At 42.0% G+C, this 17,261-nt stretch overlaps 2 protein-coding genes across 2 annotated transcripts; both read left to right on the plus strand.

The window, feature by feature from the left end:
* Positions 1–967, plus strand: K441DRAFT_568797 (uncharacterized protein; the record flags this gene model as incomplete). Its single annotated transcript, XM_067643841.1, has 3 exons — positions 1–313; positions 364–528; positions 618–967. 3 exons carry the CDS (start codon positions 1–3, stop codon positions 965–967), a joined length of 828 nt encoding a protein of 275 aa, XP_067502321.1.
* A 6,620-nt stretch (positions 968–7,587) lies between these two features.
* Positions 7,588–8,945, plus strand: K441DRAFT_171004 (uncharacterized protein). Its single transcript, XM_067640319.1, has 4 exons — positions 7,588–8,057; positions 8,125–8,620; positions 8,678–8,791; positions 8,840–8,945. Exons 1-3 carry the CDS (start codon positions 7,703–7,705, stop codon positions 8,763–8,765), a joined length of 939 nt encoding a protein of 312 aa, XP_067502322.1. The 5' UTR covers positions 7,588–7,702; the 3' UTR covers positions 8,766–8,791; positions 8,840–8,945.
* The last annotated feature ends 8,316 nt before the right edge of the window (positions 8,946–17,261 follow it).

Genomic DNA, 17,261 nt, shown 5'->3' on the forward strand with positions numbered 1-17,261 from the left:
ATGAGTAATTTGCCGAGGGTGTGGGGGTACCCCAGTTTGGCAGATTATCTGGCTACAAAGCCAGAAGCATCGATATTCTCTCCCTTTAGTGCTCTGACGATTAGAGATCTTTTATATCGTCAAGCCGAGCTTAAGAAATTACAGGATGAACATGAGCGGTTGGAGTGGAGAGATTATCAAAGCCAAAGAAACTTCAACGATGGACCGTGTTATGCCAAAAACTGGGAGGACCTAAGTGCGTCCGATGGAAAGGGCAATTCTTCAGAGCAGTGGGAGCATTTCCAACTAATACAAAGGAAACTCTGGGCTTACAGTAGATTCTCACCCTTTTTTTCTGGTGGACGTGTCCTGATAAGCATTTAGGAGAAGCCTTGATCCAAGCTTCCACCATCGCTGGATATCCATCTCCGACTGCTTTTGACTTCGATGTTATACAACGTCAACTGGATGTACGTTGTAAGAAAACATCGAAATTGACATTGATGGGAAGGGATGGTAGTATGTGGGGGTCTACGATTGATCCGACTGGTCATGCTCTAGACGTGACCAGCTTGCGCCGGCGGCAAAACCTAAATGAAGACGCCTTCACTAGATGGACTACAGGAACCATGCTCTAGACGTGACCAGCTTGCGCCGGCGGCAAAACCTAAATGAAGACGCCTTCACTAGATGGACTACAGGAACCCTTCTCCCTTGGTTCGATAAGCGCTGGCCACGGTTCCGAAAGAATGAACCACGTTATGGTGGGCCGGGCTATGTGGCCGAGCCTTTTCTCAACTTCAGCTTCTGCGTTTCGACAGTCATCGCGTCAACTCTCCCCATCACCGCCATTAGCGTCCTATTTTATGTCAACTCCATGCGAGGGAAGCTTATCACTATCGGTGTTTTGAATATTTTATACGCTCTTTGCTTCAATATATTCACAAATCCCCGCCGCTCAGATGTCTTCATTGCCGTTTCCACGTAATAATCCACGTACCTTTTCTCGTCTCGTCTCCACTATGCTAACTGGGTTCAAGATTTGCCGCCGTACTTGCAATGTTCGTAAATGTGAATAATAGTAACAATATTGTCCACTAGATTTTTCGCAGGACATTGAAGAGGCTGGTGGTTCTTTCAAGTAAGTTAAACTCTAAAAACTTGGCCTTGCACACCGCCACACGGCAAGATACTGCATAGCGGGTGTGAACGGGTATCTTCCCCTAATGCAGAAAAAAATTCTTGGCACGAGGTCTCCCTGCTAGCGCAAGGCTGATTCTTCCTGACAGTTTAAGTAAATTCCTTATACCAAACATATCGCTTAGTTTATTTTTCCGTGCATACACAAAAGTCGTTAGCAAAGTTCAGATTAAACCTTAAATAGAAGCGTTCAAGCCCCTCTTGATAGCGCCAAATATATCACAATTATTTCCTGATTTTGCTGACAGAGTAGTTAGGTCGTTGATTATTTGCTTCGTTGACATGTGGATACTTGCGAGCTGCTATTGATCATTACATCTTCCTCACTCCATGTGTACAGGACGGGCTTATCACACAAAAGCTGGTGGTATCGTGCGCAGTGAGCCAACTGTTTTGATCTGTTTATGCTTTCGTTGTGGCTTGAAATGTGTTGAGGCAGGGGCTGCGCGGGGATCACGGGAGCTCTGTCGCGCGTTTCAAGCAGGCCTAAGATTATCGAGTGTGGTTCGACGGCTTTCTTATGTTGAAAGACTTTCGATGACCTTCTTTCAGGCCTCTATTAAGGCTTAGCACGACCAACACAACTCTTGCTCTCAAAATCCGTCCCTCAGTTACCCCTCCCGCCGTCAACACAGTATCAAAAATCGTTTCCCAGCATTTTTAGTACTTGTCTAACAACGCTTACACCGCCTCAACCTCAAAATTTCCAAATAGAAGTCCCAAGGGTCTACAAAAACGTGTAGAGCTCCAAGTGCATAATGGATAAGGTTTTCATTCCTATCCTGGAAGGTCATGTTAATAGTAACTAGACCCTATTCCCTCCAAATCCTCTTGAATGAAGGCCTAATCTGTGTTTCAGAGCAAGAACTATATGCTGCACAGCAATTACGGGCCGAACAGATACGCAAGCGGGATGAGGAGAAATGGAGACAAGCTGAGCAGCACCAACGCGACGGCCAAATAACACAAGAACAAAGTGAAAGCAACGCTCGTACTCTGGACAAATGACCAGAAAAGTCCAGCCACAACCTTCGATCACTAGTTGCTCGGTCAGGGATCTCTTCTAGGCACACAGGATACCAGGGTCATCGAACTTCTGGCTTTCGGACATACTCAACAAGCCAACCACCGTTTCGGGTTCTGTACGCTAGCATAAGGACGCGTTTTGATTCCTCTAATCGTCGCATATCTCACTCACTAGATTTTACACATTTGGTATTCAGTTGGAACTAAGCCATCGGCTGGAGGGATAGGTAATAAGAATTAGCTGGCGTATGCTTGTTTTGTTCGTCGGATACTTTCTTCATGGAAATGACGATGTGGTAGCTGCTAAATAATCACATAGAAATGGCATATCCACATCTTCCCTGTGTCAAGAGAAGAACTGAAACAATACGTTCTTCCTAGAGATTGCGGTCCGATAAACAGCCTGCAAACAGACTTCTAGTCCAGTGAGTTTCAAAACAGGATCCGATATGATGGGCTGACTCCATCCAAGAGTGACTGCAGCTTCAGGCATAAATGCCAAATTTCCATCAGCATTCTCATCCAGACCCCATTCTGAAATACTTGTCTGCCCACATGCGACATGGGCAGTAATTCTCGAACCAGGTATCACTGTGTTGAAATGCAATCACTACTATAACTTCGAAGGCCTTCTTTCCTTTCGTTTAAAATCAACTCAAATTCGTGCTGCTCCCACCTCCTAAAACAAGTGGAACAAATTGGTGGGTGCAGGAAAGATGATGGAGTTGTTGCGCGAGGATTGTTCCGCAAATCTACCAAAAGCTACTGCGCCGGCTGCTATTTTCAAATGCAACAGGACTGGCTCTGCGAATGCGACGCTCATCAAAAGCTTTGGTAGGGCTTAAATTGCCATTTCAACAATGAGCATAGTAACGTTACATCTTTGTACACGAATTCTGCTTCGGGCTTAAAGAACTAGGAATATGCTGGTCATAGAATATAGTAGTGGTCGACCAGCGACGCGTGCACGCCGCCATCTCCATATGCAGAGATACTGGAGGGAACTCTAAATTATCAATAAAAATGTGTGCAGATTTCTTAGGTTCATTATTTGGTGATTGCTAATTAATGGATGTAACTTCTTCTACCTATCTTAACACGAATGCGTTATCCTGCTGATATACGACAGAAAGGTATCAAATTCCTTTGTGGGTTTCATATCGCTTGTGAAAGTATAATAGCCACACTCTATGTTTGGATACTGCATACCAATTTTCTTTTTGTAAATAAACTTTCCATATTCTTTCAGGCTAGTCGGGGCTTAGGAAAGACGCTAGAGCCTTCGAACTAATGGTTCGAGGGCAGAGTTATGGACTAACTCGTCTGGATTATCATGCGCACCTTGCCTGCATGCCGTTTCCGATTCCGTCGTATGTTGAGGCGATTCAATGAAATTCATTGATCAACTGGCGTTGCCCATGTGACGCCGTAAAGGATTGGCACTTTCGTAACCTGTTGCTGACGATGAAACAGGTATTTGCCTAGCAATAATAGCCCATCCCACACGACCTTAATATCACAATAAATGGTCGATAGAGTACTATGGTTTCCATCTTTGAACTACAACAATGCGCCTCCAAAAGTTCGTCCTGCCAGCTTACTTTCACCGCTGGTCTAGCACACGTAGTCTGACCATGAGTGGCATTTCTAATTGAGGCTACTCTTTGCAATGACACTTATTACGTGTGCAGGGATCGTATGTTTGTGGCGTTTACGCAGCTAACGCCCGTGCACTTGCGTTTCAAGTGGGCCAAACATACGAAGATCGGTATCCTCACTTCTATCGGATTTAGGGTGCAGGGAGAACACGTCTAGCGATTCTAAGTTCAACGCATCACGTAGACCTTCCGAGAGAAGAGTGCTGGGACCTCTAGACAGTAGCCTTACCGAGAGTGACCCGACGGCCCGACTGAAACATTATCGCATCACGGGTCATGCAGAAGTGCACGGAGCGGCTAGTGCATGAAAATATGCCCGATCATCTCGTTGCCCCATTTGATAGAGAATGAAAATAGGAGAGGCCGGATCTCGTTGTTGCCTGTTTTCTGCAAAGAGAAGCCCTTATCGAGAGTCCAAACCCTTATTCTTTTCTAACAGCCTTCTAAAACGTTTCTACAAAATGCAGAGAACTGTAATAATGAAGCTCTTTAACATGACCATTGCTATTCTTTTCTACAATCACTCTTCAGCCTGTCGCGAACAATCTTCACGGCGGAAATCGAATGCATCTGGCCGTTCCACTATATGGTCCTACATTTAGCAGGGCTATGCTATTTCATGGCATGCCCTAAGCAACACCGCGTGGCAGTGCGGGACAAAGCCACCTGCAGGATGAGGAGTACACAAGGAGAGGATGAAGCAGGAATAACGGCAAGTGTGATGGTGAAGTACAATAGGCCCTTGCTAGCACATAGCTGTACATATCAGAGTATGACTAGGCTCTCCTTCCATATATTCACTATGACTGGGCGCAGCCAATCACGATATTCTTCCGAGATGTCTTTTTCCCGTCGTCGAGCTATCGCTTGCTCAGGCTGCTAGCCTATTCATATGGTCGTGCTCTGTCGACTTCAATACGTAAAGATACCAAGACTACTCCTCAACTCCTCAGAGCTCCCTAAATCCGCATCCCGCATGACAGTCCTCTCTCACTCCACTCGCGTGTGGAGGTCTCACAAAGCAACATCTGCGACGACCGATAATATCAAAACTACAACTCTACGTGCAAGGCTGTCTATTATTGTTGATACCTGATACATATTGTTCTTCTGGCATGAACGGTATATCTGGCGCCTGGGAGTGATTGGAGGAAAGAAGTGGCCCAAGGGTGCCGAAACTCCTATACCTTTGAGCTTGATTACAATTAGAATTGTAGCCTAAACTCGTTCTAGTTTCTCTCCAGCATACCTTGCCATCATCCTTGCTTATTATTTGTAGACTTGATAGATATAGACGGCCTTTATCCTTCACCAGACTGAGCAATGTAGCCTCACCTGTAACCCTAACGCATTTCAACCACTCAATTAGCACTTTAACAGCCCACCTTTGTATACTACTACCTAGGCTAGAGCTTACCAGCTAACAACCGTGTTAGGCCGAATATTTGTAATCAATCTGCTATACAGTTAACGGTTACAACTCTGCGAAATTCCTCAAACACAAGCTGGCTAACACATGCCATGCCTCAATCCTGGAAATCCGGTGGTCAGATGCTCACGAAACATACTGGGACGTATAATCATTAATGAAGAATTGGCAAGCCCTTACCGAGTCATTCGACAAGCCTCACCATAAACCTATCCAAACCAATCTCCGATGTCTGACACGTCGAATGACTTCAAGGTTAAGTCATGAAACAATTCCGCTATAGCTGTGCAGCTTGTCCTTAAGATGCTTACTTACCACAAGTATAGCTATGGGTATCATCCTATTCTATGTCTTAGTCAATCAATTTGCTAGTGTTCCCTCTATTCACTCCCATCTCCTGGCCATAGAAAATCCCGTATGATCAACGAACTCTAATAAGAGTTAAATAAGACTTGTGCTATTTTAGGCCACAGGTTTGACGCCATCGTTTGCATAGACAATGTTGATCTTCCGTCATTTACGCTCCGCACGGAAAGCGAGTATTCATAACACTTTAACAAGCCCTATAGATTTTCCTATCAACATATCTTAGGCATAAACCAGACCCTTGATACCACAAAACTTTAAATCTCCTAGCAGAGGTAATTTACCGTTTTGATTGACTTTCTCACTCCTTTGCGATATCTTCACCTAAACTTTCAAGGCTCGAAATAATGCGACAGCTGAAATGTCACAATAGGTATTTATGGGCGAATAAATGGTCATATGTGAGAACAGAATGTTCTTACATTCATAAGAAGACGTTGGGAGTCGGGACGCATCTTCTAAATGCGCCGAGTCACGTGGTGATCAGATACGGAGTGCGTCTGGGCGAATGCAAGCCGCCTTCCAAGGTTCCTTCTGCGCCTCAAGAGCAAGGATCACCATGAATGAACTTGCCGCCGACGAAGCCGAGACTCAAGAACCGCGTCGAGAGGGTAGAAAGGAGGAACCAGGAAGGTGAAAGGGTCTACAACCGGGAAGACAAAGGGGAGGGACACTATCACAAGAGAACACAAGTTGATCGCTATGACGAACACCACTTGAGCGAAGCAAGCGCCATTGACGGGAGTGGAACGTTTTCTGGGTACGATACCATCAATGGACAATACTGCAAGACTTCCAACAGGCTGCTGCAGTCACCGAGCACTACCCGTGATCAAGTTAATTGGGGGACTAATACTTTTGGGGCGAATTGCGATGCTCCTGAAGCAACTTCTAGGCTGATGGCCGCTGCCCATGTGAACCAGCAAGTGTGGAGTGTCCATACAAAGAATAGCTCGCCTCTATCCTTAATGAACAATACCCTTTGTAAATTAGGCATCATGTAAAGAGATTGAGCACCTTGTGCGATGTCATAGACCGTGAGGGGTGATACACTTGCCCGTCGTTTCGGCAAGTCCGTGAGGGGCTGATTAGCACTGGAGCAGTGGGACTTATCCTCATCGAGTAGATATAACTTCTTCAGCTCTCCACAGCGTTCTCTGTGAATGGACACAGGTCTACGTGGGCCAATATGCTCTCAGCATGTCAGATAAGGCGCGCCACGACAAAGCTGTCGCGGCCGTTGAAAACCAACACAATTCCCATGCCCGTTAACTTCCTGAGCTGCATGTTAACGCCAACGTGCCAGCATCTAGTGGGGTCGTTTATGCGCCTAAGGCCGGACATATGCCAAACACCGACGGTTCGTGCCGCATTACACTAGCAACTTAGTCTGCACCCTCTTTTGGAGGGTCGCGATTGGCAATTAGTGAGTCTGTGAAGCTCAGCCTTTTGAAGGGATTCCGCTCACATGCTCGTGCTGCTGCATTTCAGAGCCTCGCAAGAAATGCAGGCCACGCCGCACATCTACTGATTCTCAAATCTCTTTCGGCTCCTGGGGGGTTGCGATAGGTTTTCGATGTCTCTACACGATGAGTGTTTTGATCCACCAGTCTCGCTCTTGCATGAGAGAAGTCTCCTGAGGCATACCGGTGAGAAGGTCAAAGCCCTCACTTGGATGGGAAGGTGTTGTTGTGGTGGAGTTGTTGCCTTGCCAATATGTCGTCGTACTCACAGCCTCCAATTGCAGACTCGAATTGAGAAGATATGTGCAACACAGCGACGTTTCCCATTGCATGATGCTAATTCTGCCTGATCCTGCAAATAATTCTGCTATTCAACATGCGATGGATCTGATAGTGTGGAGGCGGTATGCTGCACAGTGCCGGGATGCCGAATGATAGTGTTGAGAATGGAGCCCCGACAGTTCGACTATAAATAGGTGAGAGTTCTGTTGCAAATTAAAATAATTCTCTGCTTCATACGGTTTATATTTTTCAAATAAAATTTCAATAGGAACTTGGAATCAATTTTCAGACTTTGGCCAATGGCAGCCGCCGCCTATCTCCCCCAGTTCGCCTCATCTACCTCGGCTGGCGAGTATGCGCAGCAGCATGTTAAGGGTCATCCCATGTTGGCGTACCTCATGGGAAATGCTCCGCTGGCAGCACATGTCCGGCGATTTGCTGCTCTTTCAATGCGGAATATCCTTTATCTTCAAGCCGAAATACAATTTTTGGAGAAGAAGCTCCTCCTCGCCGAGAATAGAGATAGCCGAAGCGGTCGAGGCGAGGAATCATCTTATTCATTGAACTGGCAACACTTGAAAGATTCCGCAAGTAGTGAAAATAAAGAACAGTATGAACTTATCCGGGACTTGCGCAGATTAATGGAGGAGTATGGTAAGCTGATTACTCCTCTTTTGCTTGCACATCCACGTATTGAGGTGCTGATGACTTCGTCTACCAGAGCAAGCACTCCTTCGGCATCGTGAATTAGCCAAAACGGGGGTGAATTCGTGGCAGCTTAGAGAGGTTCAAGAATGTTTAGATCATGACGACATGTGCGGTGCCGCCATGACCGGAGTCGATGCGTGTATATGGGGTTCAGTGGAAGATCCCGACGGCTACGCTTCGGACCTCATGGCCATTTCATCAGCTCGTACAAAAGGGCACTTTGCAAAATGGATTGTAGAGAAATTCGTGCCGTCATTCTATAAACGGATTCATTACCGTTTCAAGAAGCAGGATCGGGACGGGCTGTTCAGCTACGATGAAGACCGCCTCTGCACGTTTATCTCTATCATTGCGAACACGGCAGCCTTTCTCATAAGCTATGCCGCTATTGCCAGCCTATACTTTGCTTGGTCAGCCGCAGCACGACTGGTTATTGCTCTTATTTTCAGTGCCATGTACTCTGTGTGTATGGTCACTATTGGAGGGGACGGCTTCGCTGGGACGGCTGCGTGAGCGAACGCCACTTGCATATGCGTTTCGGGTGTGCTCGTACTGACTTGGAATAGGTTTGCAGCAATTTTGGCGGCATTGATAACAAATAATAACAGATTTAGCGGGCAAACTGATATGCCTATATGTTCTTCAAGCACATAATCATGCCTGCAGTTGATGAGTAGGAGGTGAGTTTCTGTCCCTGACAACATTTCGATGTTCGCTCATTCGTTCAGGCAGCAGTCGTTTGGGTACACCGATACGAGCGCACGTCCGGACGTGTTTTCCGCCGTATTGCACACTTGGCCTAAAGTTTAGGCGAAAATTTAATATCTTGTGCTCTCCTACGAATTCCCAGTTGCCCGAGGACCTAAAATTGTCACGCTAGCCCCAAGCTACTCTATCGGCCTACACGTATCCCGGCAAGCACATCTGACGCTGCTCAAATCGAGGCCTATTGATAGATCCCTGGTATGGAACTGAGTCGGTTCCAGGATGCATTCCAGCACGCTTTATACAATCTGCTCTACTTTGAAAGACCTGAGGATGGGATGATGATGGCAACACCGTGTTCCATTTCTCACGCGTTGATCATGAAGCGTACGTTACGTACTCAGGGCCGTGAACCGCCTTGCCCAGAAACCGTAGCCGATGAAAAAAACCCTCCTCTGGTTGATCAACGAGTTGGGTGGCTTGGGGCGTAATTGACTGGACCTATCAGGGGGTTCGGGATGTTCGCAAGGTGTTTCATCGCATTGAGGCCTCTTCATCCACCGCAGACGTTGCGCTTCAAGGAAACCCTTGCGTTTCAAGGATGGCATCCGCTTTGTTCATATACACCGCCCACGGACTAGCGCTTTCTACCGGCGAAGTACCACTTGGCTCAAAAACTACCTAGCTTGACACGTTTTTCTAATCTTTATCTTTAGAGTTGGTCACACCGCTTGAACACCAACCATACCATTTCAAAAGGTAACGACTGACTGCAGCACAACAAGTCGACCATGCCATGCCGTATCATTGTATCCAAGGTGGAGTTTGATCGTAATACACCTAATATATCTTGCTGTTCTATAAGCCTGGTTTTGGTGTCTGACTAACGGTTGAGTTCAGGCGAGAAGATCAAAGAGAAGAAGCGCAAGCAAAGAGTCCTTATGGATGAGGACTTCGCTGCGAGACTCGGACAGCAACCTGGTGCTGGTGCTGGCACTTCTGGCGCTTCAGCAAACAATACTTCCCAGCAACAGGGCGCCGCCAGTTCCTCTGGAGCAAGCAGTTAGTGGAACGAAATGGCCCTTCTCAATTTCATCTGGATGTTTTGCTGTTCCTTGTCGACTGCACAGTCAACGCCTGCATCCCACCGCATTCGAATACCAAATCTGTTCCCTGCAACATCCTTCATATTCCAAAGCGCTGGTGCTCTCCTGGACCACGGCCTCTAACAAACAACTTTGACAATGAAGATGGGGATATTTGAAGATAGACCAAAACTTTGACGCGTCACGATGTCAAAGTGAACGGTCGTATTTCATAGGTTCGCGGCTGCCGAGTAGTTTATACTCATCCAACGAACATACTACCTGATAGGGATTGGAATACAATAGAGCGGCGCCTGATTTGAGTTTGAACACCCAGGGTTTGTTTTTGTTCACAAAAGTTTTACATCTTGTATTTGAGATTCAATAGCCTTGTAAATTTGCGCAAAAGTTGTTGGATTTTGAATTTCGCATAGATCTAAACGAGCTTCTCGTATTTTGTTCAACATGTTTCAACCACTTTCCTAGCCAAGTCGAGCTTTTTGACGCTGTTCTACAAGGACAAATTCTGCATCAGAAACCCTAAACACTCTCCTCCACGATCTAATATGAAATATTATTAGCGCATAGTTTCGTCAATCATAGTAGATATTACATCTCAACGAATATCTGGCAAAAGTAGAGCTGTTCTTGATACTAGCAAGCCGGTTTCCTCAACCGCATCAATTACTGGCCTGCTAGTCGTCACTGCGCCAAGTTACGACTCTTACAATTTGTATTTATTATTTAAACTCCTAACTCATGCTGTATAATGGATGGGTCTGAATAAATAGTCTTTTCATTTGAAGTTTGTTACGGATCATAATTGGATCCAACATTAGCGGCTGGAAACCAGCCACTCATTTGGGGTCCGCACTACATGAACTTAGGGCGCGTTCGGTTGCAGCTCCAGATTGAATCTGGAGGCTTCAGAACCGAGTTGATCTGGAGGTGTCTGTTCGGTCAATCTGGCGACTTTCTGATCTGGAGCTCCTCCAGATATGCAACCGCGTCAAATTCACACGCTTTACCGTATAGTAGTTGAACTTGAGCTCTTGGCGTCAGATCAATCTGGAGCTTTTTTCTCCAGATCAATCGTCAAGTCGAATCTGGAGCTCTGCTCGTGCGCCCGTCCGATCGCCCACCATGCCCCCACCGTCACCGCCCTTACCGACGACAGTATTACTGCAGCAGCTGCAGGCCCTATACGATGTCCTCTTCTTAATTCTTACTGTCGCTTTTCAGATCCGAATGGGCAGAAGACGTCGCTAATTTTGAGCCTCATCCGAGGCCTTTTTATTGGAATGATCAACCGAACAGTCGGCTTTATTTCAGATTGAGCACGACCACCAGATTAAGCGCCACTAATTATACACCACCCTGGCACATTCGTTGAAAGCGCGTGTCGATCAAGCCTTCTACTAGCCGTATGTAGATCGGTCGCCGATATTAAATGGAAATATCCGAACAACCTCAACTCGTGATCGTAGAGATGAAGAAAACGAGGTCAAAGGCGTCGCGACCGCATCAGGTGCCCCCCTGGTAAGGTCGTGATGCGGCTCCTCCCGATTTTATATTACTGAGCAATATCTACAACACCTAACGTGTTCCCTTATCCCATGCGCTGTCAAGGCGTCCAATAAACATGGCCTGTGCGCGAACACCAAAATGAGAACAGACCTGCGGAGGATAAATTATCCTATCCGGTCGGGCGGATAATAATCCTATCCGAGGATAGCCCGGATATCGGATAATATCCGGATAATATCCAAATAATATACTACCTATAGCCCCACTAATATAACTCTATATTTTATAAATAGAGGCCTAATTTATAGCTCTATTCTAGGGCTATAAAATAAGCCTTTATTTATATAATTTAAGGCCGTTTTAGTAGAGTTATAGGGGGTACTTATTTCTAGGAATAGAGGGGCTGGATAAGTTAGCGGAGAGGCTTAAGCCATTGCAAAGCACCCCCTATAACCCTACTAATAACGCTCTATATTTTATAAATAATAGCTTATTTTATAGCCCTAAAATAGAGCTATAGAATAGGACTCTATTTATAAAATATAGAGTTATATTAGTGGGGCTATAGGGGGTATATTGTTTTAATAGAGGACAATACACGCCGCTACGGCTTGGCGATTTTTACCGATCTTTTATAGTAGATAGTAGAGGCTCTATATAAAGCTCTGCACGAAGCTCTACAAAAGCTCTCTATAAAGCTCTACTTAAAGCCCTATTTAGATCTCTAAGGTGTTACGGACGCTTTAAGTACAATGTTACGACTACTTAGAGAGGAGTTGGAAGAAGCTAGTTGGTTAATATAAGCACGGTCTAGGATGGAACCCGTAGAACCATATAACGAGGAATGGTAAGCAGAATCACGTGATATAATCTATATGATCTGTATAATCTATAAAATCTATCATAGAGTAAATAGAGTAGATAGAGCAGATAGAGCAACAACTTTCTTAGAAGTACGGTTGTGTATTTAAGGACCCTTAGTCCCTACCTAGATAGTTCCTTCCTTATAATAATTCTTAGAATACAATTAGAGTTAATCTATTAGGCAACCACTCCACTAGTTATTATTACGTTGTTAACTTTTATACTTGCATTTCCTATACACCTAGCCCAATAACAAGCCTACTGTAGTTCTTGCTATAAGGTTCCATTACACAATTACTACCTAGTTATAGTATCAATATAAGAAGTCGAACAACATGCCACCAAAAGCAGCCACCACAACGCCATTAACGGCAGCAACTACTTCAAGGACAGGAGGTAATACCAGTATGGCAGATACTAACTCACAGCAACCTATAACGGTTAGACAGCTATAGGAAATAGTTAACTAGCTAACAGCTAACAATATAGTGTTAGAAGAAAGACTTAATAGGATAGGAGCAGCAAAGATTAAGCTACTATTAATTAAGAGATTTACCGAAGAGAGATTAAAGCTTAAAGGATTCCTTACGCAGATGCATTTTAAGGTCTTACAGGAGGGAGTAAAGTTACCTACACCTGTAGATCAGATAGCCTATATAGGACTATTCTTATTAGGGAAAGCACTTAAGTAGTTTAAATCTTACCTTATAGAGATACAGGTAAACGGAATAACAACCACTAACCAAGACGTGCGATTTATATTCTTAAGTTAGGAAGGATTTGTAGAATAACTAACGCAGATATTTAGAGACCCGGAAAAAATAACTATAGTAGAAAGAAAACTCTAGAACCTTATATAATGAACTTTAGTAATTAAGTATACGATATAGTTCTAGATACTAGTAATATAAGTAAAGTAGAATAATAGGGCGCTTATAGCATAGTATAAACAGGGACTTAAGGCTAAAGTCTAGGATGTAATTATCCTAATAGAAGATACGGACACCCTAAGGGATCTAATAGATTAGGCGATTAAGATTAATAATTAAATCTACCAAAGGGAATAGGCTAAGAGGGGCCAAAACAGAGTTTTATAATTATATAAGGCGCAGAGTACGTAACAACAAAAGCTAAGTTAGAAAATATAGTATGGCGCAGAGCTAATAGACCTAAGTAGTACCAAAAAAGCCTATAAGAGATAGAGCAAACTATAGAAACCTAAAGGACAAGGATTAAGTAATTAAAAGTCTAAGAAGTAAAGGCTAAATTAGGGATCTTAATAGCAGAAGATATTTAGGCGGACTCCATAATAAGAAAAATAGTTTAAAGAAGGAGCTTATATAAATTATAGAAAACAGGGTCATTATATTAGAGACTATAGAAGTGGGTAGAGTTACTATGTAGTAAAAGGTATAAGACTAGCAGACGATATATATATATAAAGGGACAACAATATACTATAAGGAACAAAAGAATGTTCAATTAAAAGTTTTGCGTTTTATTACAATAACGCATACTAAATTTATAAGGACGCTAAGTACGGCGCAAGCTATTAGCTATAAGAGCTAGCACCTATAGAATGCAGAGGAACTAATGAACTAGTTCGCAGATCGGATATCAAGGATAATAAATTCGACCTAGGCAAAACATTTTATAACGATAAGGCAATAAGGGCCGCTTACTAGGAGTGAGTAGACCTTAAAGATATTATACTAAAGGTAGAGGATAATTCCACTACAAAACAGGGAACATCAGTAGGGATTAAAACCCTATTAGACACAATATCTATCGCTTTATAAGACACAAGAGAAGTAGGACAGTAAACTACTTCGGCACTCGATAAAGGCAAAAGGCTAAAGGCTTAAGATTCTTAAGATAAGATAAGAAATAACCAAGATTCTTAAAACAAGATAAGGCAAGCTTAAGGACCTATAGTGGACAATAACCAATAGAGCAGAGCAGTAGCTCAGTTCAGAACCATACAAATAAGCTCGGGATAAAAGTTCCTATAGGTACAAGATTCTTAAGACGAGATAAGTAAGATTTAAAACTCTTAAGATGAGATAAGAACACTAAGTAAGCCTAGTTAAACTAAGGCAGGAGCTAAGCTTAAGTTAGAAGTAAGCTTAAGATTAAAGAATCTAAGAGGTTAAGAATTCGGAGTACAAATTAGGACACCTATAGATAAGAGGCAAGGAGCTTCTTTATAGATTAGAGAATCTATAATATAAACAGCGATTAGACTAGGAGACAGATATATAAACCTAGAAGACTTACTAAGGGAATATAGTGTTTAGCCTAAAGATTAAAAAGTTAATACCAAGATCAAGAAGTATAAAGACTTTAAGGATCCACTTATAAAACGCAACGTAAAAGAAACCATAGAGGAGTTCAGGGCAAGAATTACCTCATAGTAAGAGCAGAAACTAGACAGAAGATCTAGCACATTAGGACATATAAAGGACAGAGCACTAATACAAAAAATCACCAATAGGCCGAGAGTAGGTATACTAAAAGCCAAGTGGCTTACCGAACTGGAAGATAAAGAGGATCTAGGAATTCTAACTAGGTTTAAGAAACGACATATAAAGGGCTATCACAATACAGTAATAAGAAGATACTTCCTTACGGACAAACCGTATACACTCTAGCAGCTATACTAAAAGTGGTATAGGCAAAGGCATAATAATAAGTGGGAAGATTTCTATATATAGTTAGATAAAAAAGTTATCCAAAACCACCTAATTATAGAGAAGGCCATAACGCATATTAAAGGAGCCTTAATTATAACGTTAAAGGATCTAAAGGAACGTTTAGAGGACTAAAGAAGTAAGAGATGTATCTTAGTACCTGCGAATAAGGTTATAACGTTTAGATCAGTATAATAAAGGTTTAAACTTAAGGATAAAGATAAGCTAAGAGTTAACCTAAAGCACCTAGTATACTACACGTTATTATAGATTACGTGCGTAAATAACATATACAAAATATATAAGAATCCAAAGGAAAAGAATCGGAAATACCTTATAAGGATATACTAGATAACAGACAAATAATAGTACAGGAATGCTAAATATATATATAGATGGCATCTAGCAGAGGTCCAAAAGGAAGGGAGTTTAGTACTTTAACTAGGAAGATTTCTTACGGAAGAATACTTAGACGGATAACAGTAGTAGAAATACCTAGAAAATACGTATCTATAGTATATTAAAGATAAAAAGCGAACTAGGTATTAGCTAAAGAGTAAGCCAAGTGCACTAAAATTAAGCAGCCAATAGTTAGGAAAAGTAGAGGCCTATAGGACCAGAGGAAGCTAGTAGTAGAGCCTTAAACCCTTAAAGGAATTTAAGGACAATACCTAAATTTACGGATTAATTAATAAGATCAGCAGTTTAAAGCGCTAATAGATAGTAGAGTAACGCGAAACCATATCTTACTAGCAGTAGTTAAGAGAATAGGGCTACCTTACAGATAAAAGGAGTAACCTTACCTATTAGTTACAATTTTAGGAGATCCAATAACCTATAGAGGAGGGATTATTAATCTTAAAACAGGACCTATTTAGATAACTATTAAAGGGAAACAAATTGAGATGTCTTTTAATATCCTACCATTAGGACAGGATAAGGCAGTATTAGGCATACCTTAGTTATAGAAATATAATCTAAGAATTAATTAGATTACAGGTTAGGTCAATATTAGAGATACTTAACACCGCAAGATATAATAACAAGCCAAGTTAGTATAGTACTAAGTAAAAGCAACCTATAAAGAAATAGAAAAAGGACTAAGTTATATACTAAAGAAATACCATAAATATGGCAAGAAACTATGGTCACTAAAAAGTAAAAAACTATTAAAGTATACAGCATAGGACTATAAGATAGAGTTAGAACCAGAAATAAGTCTAAAGTTCTTTTTAATCTATAAGCTTACTAAAGAAGAAGGTAAAGCGTTAAAAGAGTTTATCTAGGAAAATCTATAAAAGGGATATATTAGACTATCGCAGTCATTAGCGGGTTATCTAGTACTATTCGTACTAAAGAAAAATGGCAAACTAAGGCTATATATTAACTATAGACAGTTAAACAGTATTACTAGAAAGGATAGGTATCCTTTACCCTTAATTAGCGAAATCTAAAACAGGATAGGCAATATGTAAATCTTTATAAAGATAGATCTAAGATAGGCGTACTATTAGATTAGGATTAAGGAAGGCAACAAATAGAAGGCAGCCTTTAGGTCAAAAGAAGGACTATATAAACTATTAGTTATACAATTTAGGCTTATAAACGTACTAACAACGTTCCAGAAGCGTATTAACAACGTATTAGGGGAACACTTAGATAAATTTGTTATGGTATATTTTAACAATATTATTATCTACTTAATAACTAAGGAAGAACACGGGGAACACATTAAATAGGTCTTAAAGAGACTATAAGAAGAACAGATACTAGTAGTAATTAAGAAATACAAGTTCTTCACTAGGAAGACCGATTTTATTAGATTTATTATTAAACTAAGCCAACTTAGCATAGATCTAAAAAAGATTAAGGCTATAGTAAATTAGNAGGAACTAGAGAACGTTATATAGTTAAGATTGTTTTTAGGGTTTTGCAATTACTATAGAAGGTTTATAGCGTAGTAGTTAAAGGATATTAAGCCATTTACGCGGTTAATAAAGAAAGAAGAACTATAGGCATAGGGAGAGGAGCAAAGAGAACTCTTTAAAAAAGTTAAAGAGTTGTTTACCTAGGAGCTAGTTCTTAAGATCTATTAACTAGAACTAGAGACGGTTATAGAAACGGATGTATTAGACTATATACTAGGGGCATACTTTATATAAAGGTATTAAGATAAATGGCACCTAGTAGCATACTATAGTTGGAAGATAATACTACCAGAGTTAAACTATAACATCTATAACAAGGAGTTATTAGGTATAGTTACAGCATTAAAAGAA

This window comes from Cenococcum geophilum, assembly GCF_001692895.1.
Source record: "Cenococcum geophilum 1.58 unplaced genomic scaffold K441scaffold_30, whole genome shotgun sequence".
Taxonomy (NCBI): Eukaryota; Fungi; Ascomycota; class Dothideomycetes; order Gloniales; family Gloniaceae; genus Cenococcum; species Cenococcum geophilum.